General features: G+C 34.4%; 1 protein-coding gene across 1 annotated transcript; it reads right to left on the reverse strand.

Annotated features, from left to right (window-relative positions):
- Positions 1 to 1,533: 1,533 nt before the first annotated feature.
- Positions 1,534 to 6,374, reverse strand: DMRTA1 (DMRT like family A1). The gene is made up of 2 exons (XM_006908360.1): positions 5,717 to 6,374; positions 1,534 to 2,381 (listed from the first exon to the last, which is right to left on the reverse strand). Exons 1-2 carry the CDS (start codon positions 6,372 to 6,374, stop codon positions 1,534 to 1,536), a joined length of 1,506 nt encoding a protein of 501 aa, XP_006908422.1.
- Between the last annotated feature and the right edge of the window lie 7,832 nt (positions 6,375 to 14,206).

The raw sequence follows: 14,206 nt of genomic DNA on the forward strand, positions 1-14,206 counted from the left end.
ACTATGCAGTCATTCAATACAATATTTGCTAGTAAGATATACTTTAGAAACATACTCTTATTTGGCTTTATAGAAAAGCCTTAGAGATGACAGAACTAATAGGGCTTCAGTGTATATTACACACTCACACACATACACACACACACACACACACACACATATACACAATTTAAGAAATCTCTAGAAAGTCACGCTGTTCATCTCTAATTCATCAACTATCTTATACAACTCCTGGGTTTCCATTTATTCCTAAAGAAAATAATATAGCTACTGTCCTTTATAAACATTGACAGATAAAGAAAACTTCACAAAATTGTTTTGCAAGCAGTTTTATCAGGGACTTTCCACTGACTGAAATAAATAGCTTTCAAATGATCCAGATAAAGAACACAAAGTATTCTAAAAATCTCAAGAAAACCTCTAAAATTTAACAAAAAATTTTCTCCTTTGGAATCTTATAACCTCTCCTCAATGTATTAAGCATTATCTATGTAAAGTCAATAAATTTATCTAAACAGCTATTTAAAATTTTTGAATAACATTATTTTTACCTTTGAGAATAATTGCCATATTCTTGTCACAAACATATGGAAAAGAACATTTCCCCAGATACAGGCACAGCACATTTAAAGGTTAAAATCCTTATCCGCAGATGTTCACTTTATAATATGAAAATTCCTATGTAGCGTGATCCAAAATGACTTATTTCAAAAAATGGTTAGTTTATATGCATTAGGAAAATTAGGAAACCATTGGTTTCTAATGCCTATACTCTACTAGAATTGAGTTGCAATCAGTGATAGTGGCCAGGAGATGGCGGAGTCTCATTTCCGTAGATTTACTTCATTAGCCTTTGTGTAATTCACAACATCTGCTTTAAAAAGAAATGTTTTATTACTGGCGCTTGTTATCACAAATGGCAGATATAAATGGAAAATTAGACATTCAGAAAAAAAAAAAACGAGGAATTCAAACTTTTCAAAAGTTTTACTAATCACTAATATATGAATAAATATTTTAAAATACTTTGAATAACTTTTTTTCTCTCCTGTGTACAAGGAACAAAAGGAAAGAAAAAGTTTAAAACAGTAATTATTTAGAAGTACCTCAATTTTTCAATTCTTCCTTTTGGTTAATTTTATATAATGCTGGGTTGCTTTACACTTACAAATATATTTTACAAGTATAAACTCCACTTTTCAATAAAATTTAAAAAGTATAATTTTAAAATAGAAATTTTACAGCTTATATTTTAGAGAGAAAATTCATTAGTTGAAAATAAAAATATTTCCTGAAACAGCTTTACTCGAGGCACATATAACGTTTAAATGATTCTTTCACTTAATAAATGCTAAAGAGTCTTTAGATTTCAAGTTTATTATATTGCTTGTAAAAAAAAAAAAAAAAGCATCTTTAATTCCTGATAATCCACTCACATACATAGTGAACACATTAATGAGTGTGGGTGTAGATATGGGAGTTGTACTGCGTACTTCTAAAAAACACTCCAGAAAGGGAGTATAGGCAGATGTGTTACAGCTTGTCCTGATTCAGCCTGGAATACAGTCTGCTACCAGTTACAGAGTCTTTGCTGGGAAGGTAGGATGAATCCCTAATCATCCCCGAAAAGGCATAATCCAAAGCTGGGCGAAAAGGCAACGCTGGTACCAATCCAGGAGTTAGGTAGGGAGACATGAAACCAGACAGCCCTCTTCCTGGAGAGGAATATCCCAGCCGTAATGGATTGACACCTAGTCTAGAATTTAAGCTGTAGAGACTTGAATCACCTCCATAAGAAGCAGAAGTGGTCTGAAGAGGAGAGAAAGCTGATTTATTCCCTAGAGTTCCAAAACCAATTCCAGCTAAACTAACATTTGAAGCTCTCTGAAAAGCTATATTTTCCAATTCTCCTGAGCTTGCTAGGTCCCTGGTGTCTGATTTATGTTCTTTCCCATTTAGGACCTGTTCAATAGCTTGGACCACATCCCCTTTGCAGAACTGTAGAATGCCTTCCAGCCGGCTGCGCCTGTAACCTGGGAAAATCCTGGTAAGGATATCAAGAGGATCTCTTGGTCTGGAGGACACTGTGGAAAGTCTGGCTCTGATAGCAGTGAAGTCTTTGGCCCACTCACTTTCATTTCCTGATTCCAAATCCGAGGATGATAGTGACCTGGGACTCTCTTCACCTCCTGATTGTTCCGCAGGCTGAGGAGACAGAATGCTATCATCCTTGTTTGAGTTTTCTGAAATAGATGACCTAACATTTAGTTTTCTAAATACACTATTAGACTTAAGAGATGATCCCAGGGTAAGTTGATGGGATTTGGAGACTGGGTCTTCTTGTCCACTCTGGCATGAGTCACATTTACTCTCTTTTTGTTCTGGGGAAAAGAGAAAAAAAAAGAAATGAAATAAAGGGAAAACTTCCCAGAACATACTACTGCCCACTCAAAATTAATGCTGGACAAAATAATTCATTCACTCATAGTATATTAGTTATACTTATTCAATGCAAGAAATTTTAATGAATGAGAATTTTAAAAGATCATTCGAAAATTCCAGTGTTAGAATAGCGGGAAAATGTTATTTATTATGTCATTTCAGGATCACAAAATTATATAATATGTAAATGCTGTAGTTATTTAGGAATCAGAAATGACAGTCTACTGTTACCCTAAACTGTTAATGTAGTACCAATATCTCACATTGTTTGCCCCATCTTGTCAATTTGCAGTTTTCCTAAATGTTATCCAAGTTTTGTTGTAATCCAAGTGAGTCTTTTTTTTCACAATGACACCATGCAAACAGAACTAAATAAAATGATTAGAGTTTAGATAAAAATCAAAAGAAGAAACAATCTTAGTATGAAAATGAATATTCTACTTAATCACTAATGCTAAATTTCAACAATTGATTTTTGAATGCTCACATTTCGGGTTCCAATTAAGTTACTAAATAAAGTAAAAAAATAACAAATTTGTTTTCGTTTCCCATCTAAACTAATACTGACTACTGCTGTACCAATCTCAAAGCATACCAGAGTTGTATATTTCATTTTTTTGTGAGAGATGATACAGAGTTGGTATTTTTTATAATCCTTTGTGAAATATGGACTTTCTTTTTCAATCTCTAGGAAATATCAAGAAAAGAGATTACAGTCAAACTGTTTCTTTAAAAAAATTAGAAACTGCACTATTGCGCTATTGCAATCTATATGGATCTTCAAAGTGTGTGGTAAAAATAACACATTAGGCATTTGCTTCAAATCACAACTCCCTTCTAATACTAAGAAAAATTTTCCAAAAATATTTTTACACAAAAATCTGATTTTCTACCTCAACATGTTAAGCATATGAATATTAATAAAATAAGAATGTCTTTAGAAAAATAATAATTCACACATCCACTAAATAATTTTTATTTTGGTTTATATTTCCTCTTACCCTACAGACATATTTTATCTCTATTTATATTAAAAAGAGTATATAATCTAAGTGAGGTACTCAGAATATTTCTGTAAAACTGTCTTCTTCCACAAAGTTTATGAATGTAACACAACAAATATTGCCAAAAACAGTGATTTGCAACCACAATTTGCAAAACTCCTATGTTTTCTCAAGGAGAGGTACAAAATTCTAAAAAAAGTCTATTGTTTATTTTAAAATTAAACTGTGTACAATTTAACATTTTGTTAAAATTCTGTCTTTACATCAAACATATAACAAAAGATGTCGCTCTTACAAAATTACAAAGACTCTCTAGTATTTTCAACTTTAAGTAAAACTTTTCTAAAGAAGTCCAAGTGCAGGTAGATTGGCATCGGTTTGCCATTCTACTTTATTTATATCAATGATTCACTAAATATACCACCACCCCCTCGAACATGTAAGGTATCAAAATTTCATCTCTAAAGAAATTTATGTATATTTTTTGTTATTACATTGTACTAATGGACTATAATATAATGTCATGAAATACAGGTTGCATGAGATTATTAGAAAGTCAGGTGTCTTTAAAATACTGTGATATCATTTATATCATCGCTCTGTCCTCTCAACTTCTCTATAGCTCATTTTACTTCTTTACTTTTCTCATTGTATGTTGTACAGTTTTTGGATACATATAGTTTTCCTCGTTTTGAATAGAAGGTTCTTTTGTGTAGGAAAATCTTATTCACCTCTGAATCATTATTAGTCTTTATCTAATGAATGAGTAAACTAAATAGACTACAGTTCATCAATATTGTGTAAGAAGAGGTGGTCAGTTTAGAAAAGTCACAAAACTAGTCTCAAAAAAGGGTGGTCAATTGAGGCAAAGAATAAAATAAAATAATTGACCCTATAAAATAGATTATACTTTAGTATCCTCCCCCCAGAAAAATACATAAATCAATGTCTAGAAGAGAAATGTCAGCCAAATCTCATTTTCAATTTAGTTTACAGAATATTAATTTTTGCTTATCTTTCATAATATTTTTATTTAATAATTTTTCTCTTCATCCCTCTTTGATTTTCATGGCAAATGTTTAAAGTCTATTTTGTGTACTTAAATAAACTAGAATATAGGCAAAAAATTGGCACAGGTGAACACAAAATCATATATGCCTTATTTAAATACAGAGATAGTCTTTTTTCAAAAGCACATCTTATGATCTAAGCTCTGCAATTCTCACAATCAAGGGATGTTTTCGAATTAATAATTTCCTTAATCATTGTATAATTTCATACGATACAACCTGTCCTGAGTTTATACAAAAATATGGAAATAACATTTTCACTGCTAGTGGGCCCTGTAGAGGACTTTAAAATTTACTAAACTACAGTGGGATTTTGATTGTGAAATTTTTATTTATTTATTTTCGAGATCAAATTTACATTTTTCTTTCATTTTGTAATTTAGTTATATACCCCAGTGTATATATATATATGTATGTGTGTATATATATGTATGTATATGTGTGTGTGTGTGTCTGTAAACCTAACATGAGGTATAAAAGAGGTTTGCAGTCAATAAATAAGAGAAAAAAATTCAAACTCCTTGGATAAGAAATCCCTAAATATTGAACTTTGAAATTCTTACCAATGTTATTACAAATCTGGAAAACGTAATTTTTTTCCCAATGAGAAGAGTTGAAACTTCAACTATTAGCTCATTCTACACTTTAGGGGGAGTTGGGGGTGGAATACTTAAAATTTTGAAGGGAAGGAGGTGAAAAGAGGCTTTGGTAGATTTGTCTTTTCCTCAGTTGTAGCTGGTTCCAAAGATTTGCCCCAAAGGTAAAGAACTGTACTCTCCACTATCAGTGAGTTTCCCACACAAGATCAGATTAACTCTGGTTTTATAGCTGGAAAGAGTACAGAGTAAGCTCAAAATGCAGCACCTCTCACTAAGCTTTTAACTCAATGACCACTTAAAGTTCTACTCAAAGTCATAGAAACTTGGGCGCAAACTCCCAACATGAGGTGCTCATATGATCACTCACTCTTCACTTTTTCATTATCTTATCCTACTGTCTAAAGGAACAGAAAGCTTTTCCAAAGTGAGGGTAATGGGGTCTCTAACAGCCTCTTTAAAGTCATATTGCAGAGCAGTTTCCCATAACATAAACAAATGCTTCTTTTAAACTTTCCTTGACCGCCTCCAGGGCATGGCTGCCCGTTTCAAAAGTTTTCTCCAGAACAATCTTTTGCAAAGAGGAAATAAAAGACTAACTCACCTTGCTTTTTCTTCGTATAATCTGACTGGAAAACCTCGAAAGCAGGGGTCGCCAGACCACTAGCTTGTCTCAAGGCACCCAGTTCTAGCGCAGTCACCGCTGCAGGGACGCTCGCCGCGTGGGGATTCTCCGCTCCGATCCTGCCTCCCGAGGTCTGAAGCCCGGGTCCCGAGGGTCCAGAAGAGTACAAGAACCTCTGCAACCCCCGAGCCTCGCTCTCTTCCTGGGCCTGCTGCCTACGCAGCGCCACCTGGGCGGCCATGACGCGCTGGCGCTCGGCGATCAGAGTGCACTTGGCACAAGCGCAGTCCCGCCAGCGGCAGAAGCGCTTGTGGCCCTTGAGCGCCGATACGACGCCGTGGTTGCGACAACGGGCGCACTTGGGCGTCCGTGGGTAGCCGCAGCCCACCGTGCCCAACCCTCTCTGCAGCCCGGGAGCCGGTGCGCAGCCCCCGTTTCCCGCGGTGGAGGCGGCTGCAGCCGCGGCCGCCCGCAGAAAGAGGCTGGGTGGCCGCAGGAAAGTTGGAGGAACGGGTATCCCTGGGGGTACCCGCAAAGCCGGAGAGGGGGGCGGAGGGGCCGTCGCCACCAGCCCCGGGGCCAGGTGAGGTCGGCCGCTGCCGCTGCGGTCTCTGCTGCCACACTGTGACTGCTCCATTCTCGAGAAGTGTCTGGAGATGGGTAGCACCAGGAAAGTGAGTTTTCCACAGCTAACCCTACCAGGATGCGGGGGGTAGAAGGACGGGCCGTGGTCCCGCTGCCTCCCACTTACACACCGACAAAGTGTGAAACAATTCTCGCAGTGAGTTGGGGACCACCGCTTCCCGGAGCTGGAGACTCCAAGAGGTGCGGATGCCCAGTGTGCTTGGAGTCCCGGGGCACTAAGTTAATGACCCTATGCTCTGCGGGCCTTCTGAGCCAAAGACAAGGCTGGAGAAGCTACCCCGCCCACCCGGTCTACTACTGGCCAAGCGCTGAAGCCTGGGAGAGGGAGGGCCAGAGGCGGAGAGTGGGGACCGTCCGGGAGGAGGGGCAATGGGAAACACAAAAACTGTCCCTTCCTGCAAATATCCCTTCCCCAAAGAAGCCCTTTTCTCCCACTGTTTCCCCGTGATTTCCTCAGCGTCACAGAATCACTTCCTCTCCCATGCTTCTTACTGCCCTTAGATTAAGCAAGACTTTTAAATTCTCCTTTCTCAGGTTCCATGCTTCCCCTAAGCAAGTTCGAAGATTTAGATGTAGAGTTGTCCTTTTCTTTCTTTTTCCCAGATGAAGCCTTCAGGATGGTAGCATGGCCAGTGTCAATAAGAAAGCACAGCCTAACGGGCTGCAAATGTTTTCCACCTGAAAGATGCCCTACTTTAAATGGGCCTTACGGCTATGTCAAAACAATGGATAAATACTTAAGGGAACTGATTCACATTCAGATTCTTCTCCTGTATTCTGTTTATTTACACATGCAAATTTGGATTCTATGTATTATTATATTTGAAATGCTGTCAGAGTCTTTATGAATTTCTTATCTGGAACTATTATTTATAGGCAGCAATTGTGTTAAAACTTTCAAAAATACTTCACATTTCTGTTGTAACGTATTGGTTTAGAACGTTCTTTAAATATGCCATTATAAAATGCATCCTCGAAATATGCATTTAATCCCTTTAATTGTAAGAAAAGATCATAGTGCTTTAAACCAAAACATTTGAAGCAGAAAATTCGTGAGTGTTTGTTCTTAATGGAAAAGAGAGTGAAGATTCTATCATTCTTCAAGATAATATTCAACTACCTTGACAGACAATTTATATTCTAGCCCTAAGATGGAAAGTAATAATGACATTTTTACCATTCCATCTACTGACATCCAGTGTCCAAAGCAGACACTGCTAATCAATCTGGTCTTTCTCCTGCCTGCCCACTTCACACTATCACTACCATCACCATCCTCCCATGGCCACGTCTTGATATTATAGTTTTCCACCTTTTTAAAACTTTGAAACTACCTAGGGAAATTTTAAAATAGACACGCCAATTCCAGTATTCTGATTCTTTTGGTCTGACTCTTTTTAAATTCTCAAGATGATGATTTAAATACAACCAAGGCTTAGATGTACCATTTCAGGAATTCCTAATCTGCAGATTCTATAATACCCAAACTTTCTCAAACCTCTGAATCTTTGCTCAAGCCTAAAATCTAGTTATTCCCTAACTGTGGAACTCACATCCAACAATATGAGAAATGAGATTTTAGTGCTAGTGAGTCATTAAAACACAGTAAATTATCTAGTGAGAAAACAGTTCCCTTTTTCTATTATTTTTAAGACCTGGATATATGAAGGAAAATACAAAACTTGATGTAAGTATGTCTTTAGAATTCAAGACATAATTATGCTTTTTAATAAAAAAATAAATAAAAGAGCCTCAGCAAGTAACAGTATTTACCTAGAATTTAACACTATTTTTCTGTTTTTATTTGATTATCAAAATTATCTCCCAATTATGGCAAGTGATACTGATTTTCATCTAAGGAAGTGAAAATAATTTTAAGTAAATGTATTTGTTAAATGTGTATGTATTTTAATATCAAATGTCAACTGAAATTGAAAAAAATTTAAATGTGTGTATCTACTTAAATGAAAAATAATAAAATCTGTAAGACTGAAAACGAATAAACATTGCTAAAAAACAAAATAAAGATCTAAATAAATGAAGAGCTATATCACGTTCATGGGTTAGAAGATTCAACATTGTTAAGAATATAATTCTACCTAAATTGATCTATAGATAAAGGATAAAGTTGCAAGGCTAACAATATCTTGTTTTGAGAATTATTATAAAATTATATTAATCAAAACAGTGCAGTATTGGTGAAAAGACAGAAAATCAACCAATGTGACAGAATAGAGAGTTTAAAAATAGATTCATCCATAAGTAGACAACTAATTTTAGACAAAGGTGCAAAGCTGATTCAGTGGTAAAAGGATAATGTTTTCCCAACAATTTTTCTGAAAAATTGGACATCTCTACACCAAGAAAAAAAAATTAACTTTGATCCATATCTCCCACAATTTACAAAAACTTGACTCAAAACGATCACAGACTTAAATGTAAGTCATAAACCCAGATAACATAGAACACCTTTGTGATCTTGGTTTATGCAAAGATTTTGAGATACAACAACAAAAGTATGATCCATACAAAGAAAAAATTGATAAATTATACTTGATCAAAATCAAATACTTCTTCAAAAGATACTGTTCAGAGACTGAAAATCATACCACTGACTGGTATAAAATAACTAATACATATATCTGATAAAGGACTTGTATATATAACATATAAAGAAATTTCAAAACTCAATAAGAAAAAAAAACTTTAAATGAGCAAAAGATTTGAAAAAGCATGTCACAAGAACAGACACAGAAAGCAAATAAACACAAGAAAAGATGCTGAATATCATTAGTCACTAGGGAAATACAAATTAAACCTAAAATACCACTACACATCTATTAGAGTGGCTAAAATTTAAAAGATTGACCATATCAAGTATCAGCGAGAATGTAGAACAGCTAGGATTTAATACACAGCTGGTGGAAATGTAAAAGAGTATAACCACTTTGGAAAACAGCTGACAATTTCTTAAAAAGTTAAACATACATGTTTAATATGATCCAGCAATTTTACCCCTAAATATCAACACAAGAGAAATAAAGCAAATGTCTGTACAAAGAGACAAAATTCCACAGTAGCTTTATTCATATAGCAGCAAACTGGAAAAACCTAAATATCCATCAAAAGTTGGTATAACCATATAATGGAATACTACTTCTCAACAACAATAAAAAAAGTACACTGATACATGCTACGAGATGAATGAATCTAAAAATAATTATTCTGAAAGAAACAAGGCAAAAACGAGTATGTACTGTATGAGGTCATTTATATAAAATCTCAGAAATCTATGACAGAAAGCACATCAGTGGTTCCTGGGAACAGGATGTAGAGGGATAGTGAAACATGGGCAGGAGGATGACAAAGGATTGAAGAAAATTTTTGGAGATGATGAATATGTTAATTATTTAATGGTGATAATTTTATTTGTATATACATGTGTCAAAACTTATTAAACTGTACATTAAATGTATACAGTTTATTGTATGTCAATTATATACTGGTAATCTGTTATAAAAAAATAAAACCCCTCCTACTTCTGGAACAAGGAAGGCATAGAGTAACGTGAAAACATCTGGGGCAAAGATAATCCTAATCTTAGTACCCACAACTGAAGCAATGATTCTAAATGCTTGTATTTCTTCTCAAATACACTGGAAAGTCCAAATCTGTTCTCCTCTCATAATAATACTATGTGTTCTCTCTTTTTCTCAAATTATGTACACTTTTTCCCCCTTTTCCTCCATCTAACAGCAAGTGAACACTGACTGTTCTTCTAAGTCACTGAGATGTTAACAGCAGCAACTTAGCAGTGGCAATAGTTTCAACAAATGAAACGGTGATGAGAAAGAAGAAACATGTTTTTAATTAAACTGTATGCAAGTATCACAAATATGTCATTTACAAATTTATTCCAACTAAAGTTAAAGAAAAAAAAGGCTGGTCCATTAAATGGGAAATATAGAGGACTATTAGGAGGAAGGAAAGAAGGTTAACAAATAGAATTTCTCCCAAGCTCAAAAACATCTATGCACCTCTTTTTTAAATTATGATTTATTTCTACTTCAATTCCTTGTCCACCCTAAATTCTTTAGTCAACTGCTATTTTTTGCTTGTTCATCATACCAAACACACATCATAGAGGAGTGGAAGTGTAAATCAGCAATCATTAATGTAGGCCTGACTCTGATCACAGCTAAGCTATTAGATCTTGGGCAAAACATTTATCCACTCAGCTTCACTTTTCCCATTGGCAACACAAAACTTTGTCTTCTCCAAGGATACTTCCAAGACTGTGATCCATTTCTTTTGCTAAATCTAGTCTGAAGTTATTTTTCATTAATGTTCTCAGTCTCTAAAGAACCTCATTACTACCCCCAAGGCCTCAAAGTACCTCTTCTGCTGATAGACTATCCAAAGCTAATCTGCTAATAAAGGAAAGTGTATATACTTAGCGCAGCTAAATGCTTTTGGCAAGAAGACTGGGGATTTAGAAGGAAAGGTTCTAAATTGCCTATTCTTTAACGCATAAACATGTACAATTCACTCCATGGCTTCAGAATATACATGACTACACCTTGTACAGTGGATCGACTCCAAGGTCATACTGTGCTTCCTAATGTTATATCAATTTTGAAGAAGAAGTTTAAACTGTATTTTTATTTCTCTGGGATTCTTCAAAAGGCAATAAAGCATTATCATGATTGAGTGACCACAGTCTGCAGAGTGAAATAAATTTCAACCCTTGGACTGTGACTCATCAAACATCTAGGCACCCCAAGTCTTGGAAGAGACAGACCTCCTCTGGGACAAATCCTTTCCTGGAGTACTACTGGGAAAGGATGGACATGTTTGATATATAATTGACCAACAAATGTCACTCACCCCAAACCAATATCTACCAGTAAATCCTCCCTCCTGAGAATATCCTGCAGCTGGGGAGAGATAAGTCATTACACCAGAGCTGTAATTGGCCACAGCATGTACATCTTAGGAAATTAGCTTCCTTGCAGGACATCATCTCCACCATAATCTCTGGTCCCTTGCTCTGGGAAGGCAAGAGGGCAGTTAGAGACCATATACATTGTTCCCTTACTACCGAGGGGATGCAGGTTGCAAAAGAGAGCTGAATATGTTCTTTTGTTGCTTTATGAGCTCTTTTCACATCAATTAGGATGCTTACCTAAAATCCTAAGAAACTAGCAAAATTAGGAAACAGAGAAGTACTTATTTTTTCCTATATCCATTTCTAAATTCCTAACACATAGTAAACATTCAATACATCTTTGAAAAATAAAGAAGAATAAATGTCATGGGATTTACTTGTAATTTGGTTGAATGGGCACTAATATCACATTTCTTTTGTATTCTGAAATTTTTGAGAAGTAATTTCCAATGCAGTAAAAATTAATCCTTTCCTGTTTTACCTCTCTGGTGTTTATATAAGCTGGAGTGTGATTTCTTTTTAAGTATAGTTTACTGTTTACTTTGTTTTCTGTTCTTTTAACATTAAATAAGGTATTTTGACAAATTTTTTTCTTAAAGAAAAAGTTTCATGAAACTCTACAGTTACACTTTTCATGCCATGTAACTGTATTCCAGTATTTTTCAAAATGTTTAGATTTAAGCACACATAGTTGCTTATTAATGCGATGGATTAATGTGTTAGTGTATTTACTTCTAAACTTTTTTCTGCATATAAAAAGGTGACGATAATATTGTATATACAATACTTTTAACTTAACTTTGTGATATAAAACATTTCCTATTTGTAACAGCCTTTTGCAAACATCAGTTCTAAAGCAATACAATTTTCAATTATTCAGCCTTATAATAAGTACAATAATTCTTCTAGTTAAGGACATTTATGTTTCATTTTATCCATTTTAAATAAAAAAGGAATGAATATGTGAACTTAAAATATTCTCTATATTTCAAATTATCTTTTTAAAATAAATTCCTATAAATAAAAGTACTGAATTAAAGGTGGTAGATTTTTTTAAAGCTTTTGATTTATGTCACTAAGAGATCATAGGAATTTGAATTCTAATATACAATTCATTTCATCATCATCTCATGTATTTTTTCTTTTAAATATGGTTTTCTTATTAGAAAATTGATGCTGTTTTCTCCTGAAATAACAGTGATAACCCAGAGTTCCATTAGGAAAATAACTCTACAAGGTTTCAGGTCATAGAAAGACAATCATCATTTTGCAAATCTCTGGTTGAGTATGATTGGGGGAATTGAAGTAAAACATGACAAAAGCTCTGATCATTGTAACATACTCTGATGGTTCTTTGAGTAAATTATACAGCCTTTTGTGAACTTGCTTTATAAAGGAGTGCTGTTGACTTAAAGACTATAACAAAAAACCTTGGTGCTATTGTGGTTAATTGTGTAAGCACATGTTCAAAAGCTATGCTCTTTATTTAGTTTATTCTAATGGATCTAAGTCTACTGTGTAAATAGGGCTCAGAACTTATTAAACTTGAATTGTTTTTTAACTCAGGATATTTTAAGTAATTTTTGCTTAGGAATTGAGATAAGCTTTGTGATTTGTCTTAACACTGAATTGAATCTACCTTCATAAGTTAATGTATGTGAAAACATTTCCTCAGAATTCAGTCCTTAGATAGCAACACAGTTTCACTCAGGAAGTATGTGAAGGCCCTTTATGTGATTGTTAAAGACTACAACAGAATGAATAGCACATATTAAACACTGAAACATTTTAGTAAGAAGTTTAATTTAAAATGCATCTTAGGTAAGTTAATTAAAAAGAAAAAAACAATAGCCATTAATCAATAGACTTCCCTCACAAAATGTTACCGTCTTAAAGGATCTTCTATATATGAAGGACAGCTCTGTTTCTCATTATTACAGCTACCTTAAAGAACTAGTTATTGTGTATCATACACTGTGTGCTTGGGCTTTACATATGTTATGCCATTTAATCTTCAATCACTTTATTGAGGACCATTATATTACCCTGATTTTACAAATTAAAAAAAAACTGAGTTTCAAAGAGAATAAGCCCTCAAGGTAGTCTAATATTCAGATTCCTTACACTCCTGCTTCTCCCCCAAAAGACAGGCTAGCAAATAGACTCAGAGCAACCTGTTTAGTTCATAATATAGTTACTCAGAAGGGATGCTCATTGGCAGAAGCATTAGTAACCTTGAAAATGCATCTATTCTTTGAGTTAACAATAGTGCCATTAAAACAGAATGTATGAAGAAAAATAAAGAGGAATTCAAAATCTCATATTTTGCATGTCTTATTTTAATTTGGTAAAGTTAAATGATGCAGTTGTTGTTTTTCCTTTCTTCCCTACATCCCACCATGTAACAGTAAGACAGAAATCGAGGCATAAATTTTTATTTATTAATACCACTAGAAACTTGAAACATATCTTTCTTTTACTCTCAAGCATCATCAAAGTCAAGTTAGATACTAAATTTTATGCCTTTCAAAACCTGACATTTACTTCAAAGGCAGTTCTGTCCTCTCAGGATAACTGTTTTTAAGACTCTGTTATTTGGCATTACAAAATACTTAAAGGCTTTCTTAAAAGAAAATTACAAAAGACAAGTTTAAATATCCATTTTGGAAAAAAAAGAGTTAATTTTAGAAAATGATACATTTTAATGTGTTAATTCTACTGTATTCCATTGACTGAATCCGAACAAGACCTATAAATCAATTCCTCAAATATCCTCAAATCTCTGTCTTCTTGAGAAATTGCCATACATCTTAGAAAACATTTTTTCGTTCATTATTATTATAAAATGTGATGAAATTTACTTGAAAGGTCTTATT

This window comes from Pteropus alecto, unplaced genomic scaffold (assembly GCF_000325575.1).
Source record: "Pteropus alecto unplaced genomic scaffold, ASM32557v1 scaffold222, whole genome shotgun sequence".
NCBI lineage: Eukaryota > Metazoa > Chordata > Mammalia > Chiroptera > Pteropodidae > Pteropus > Pteropus alecto.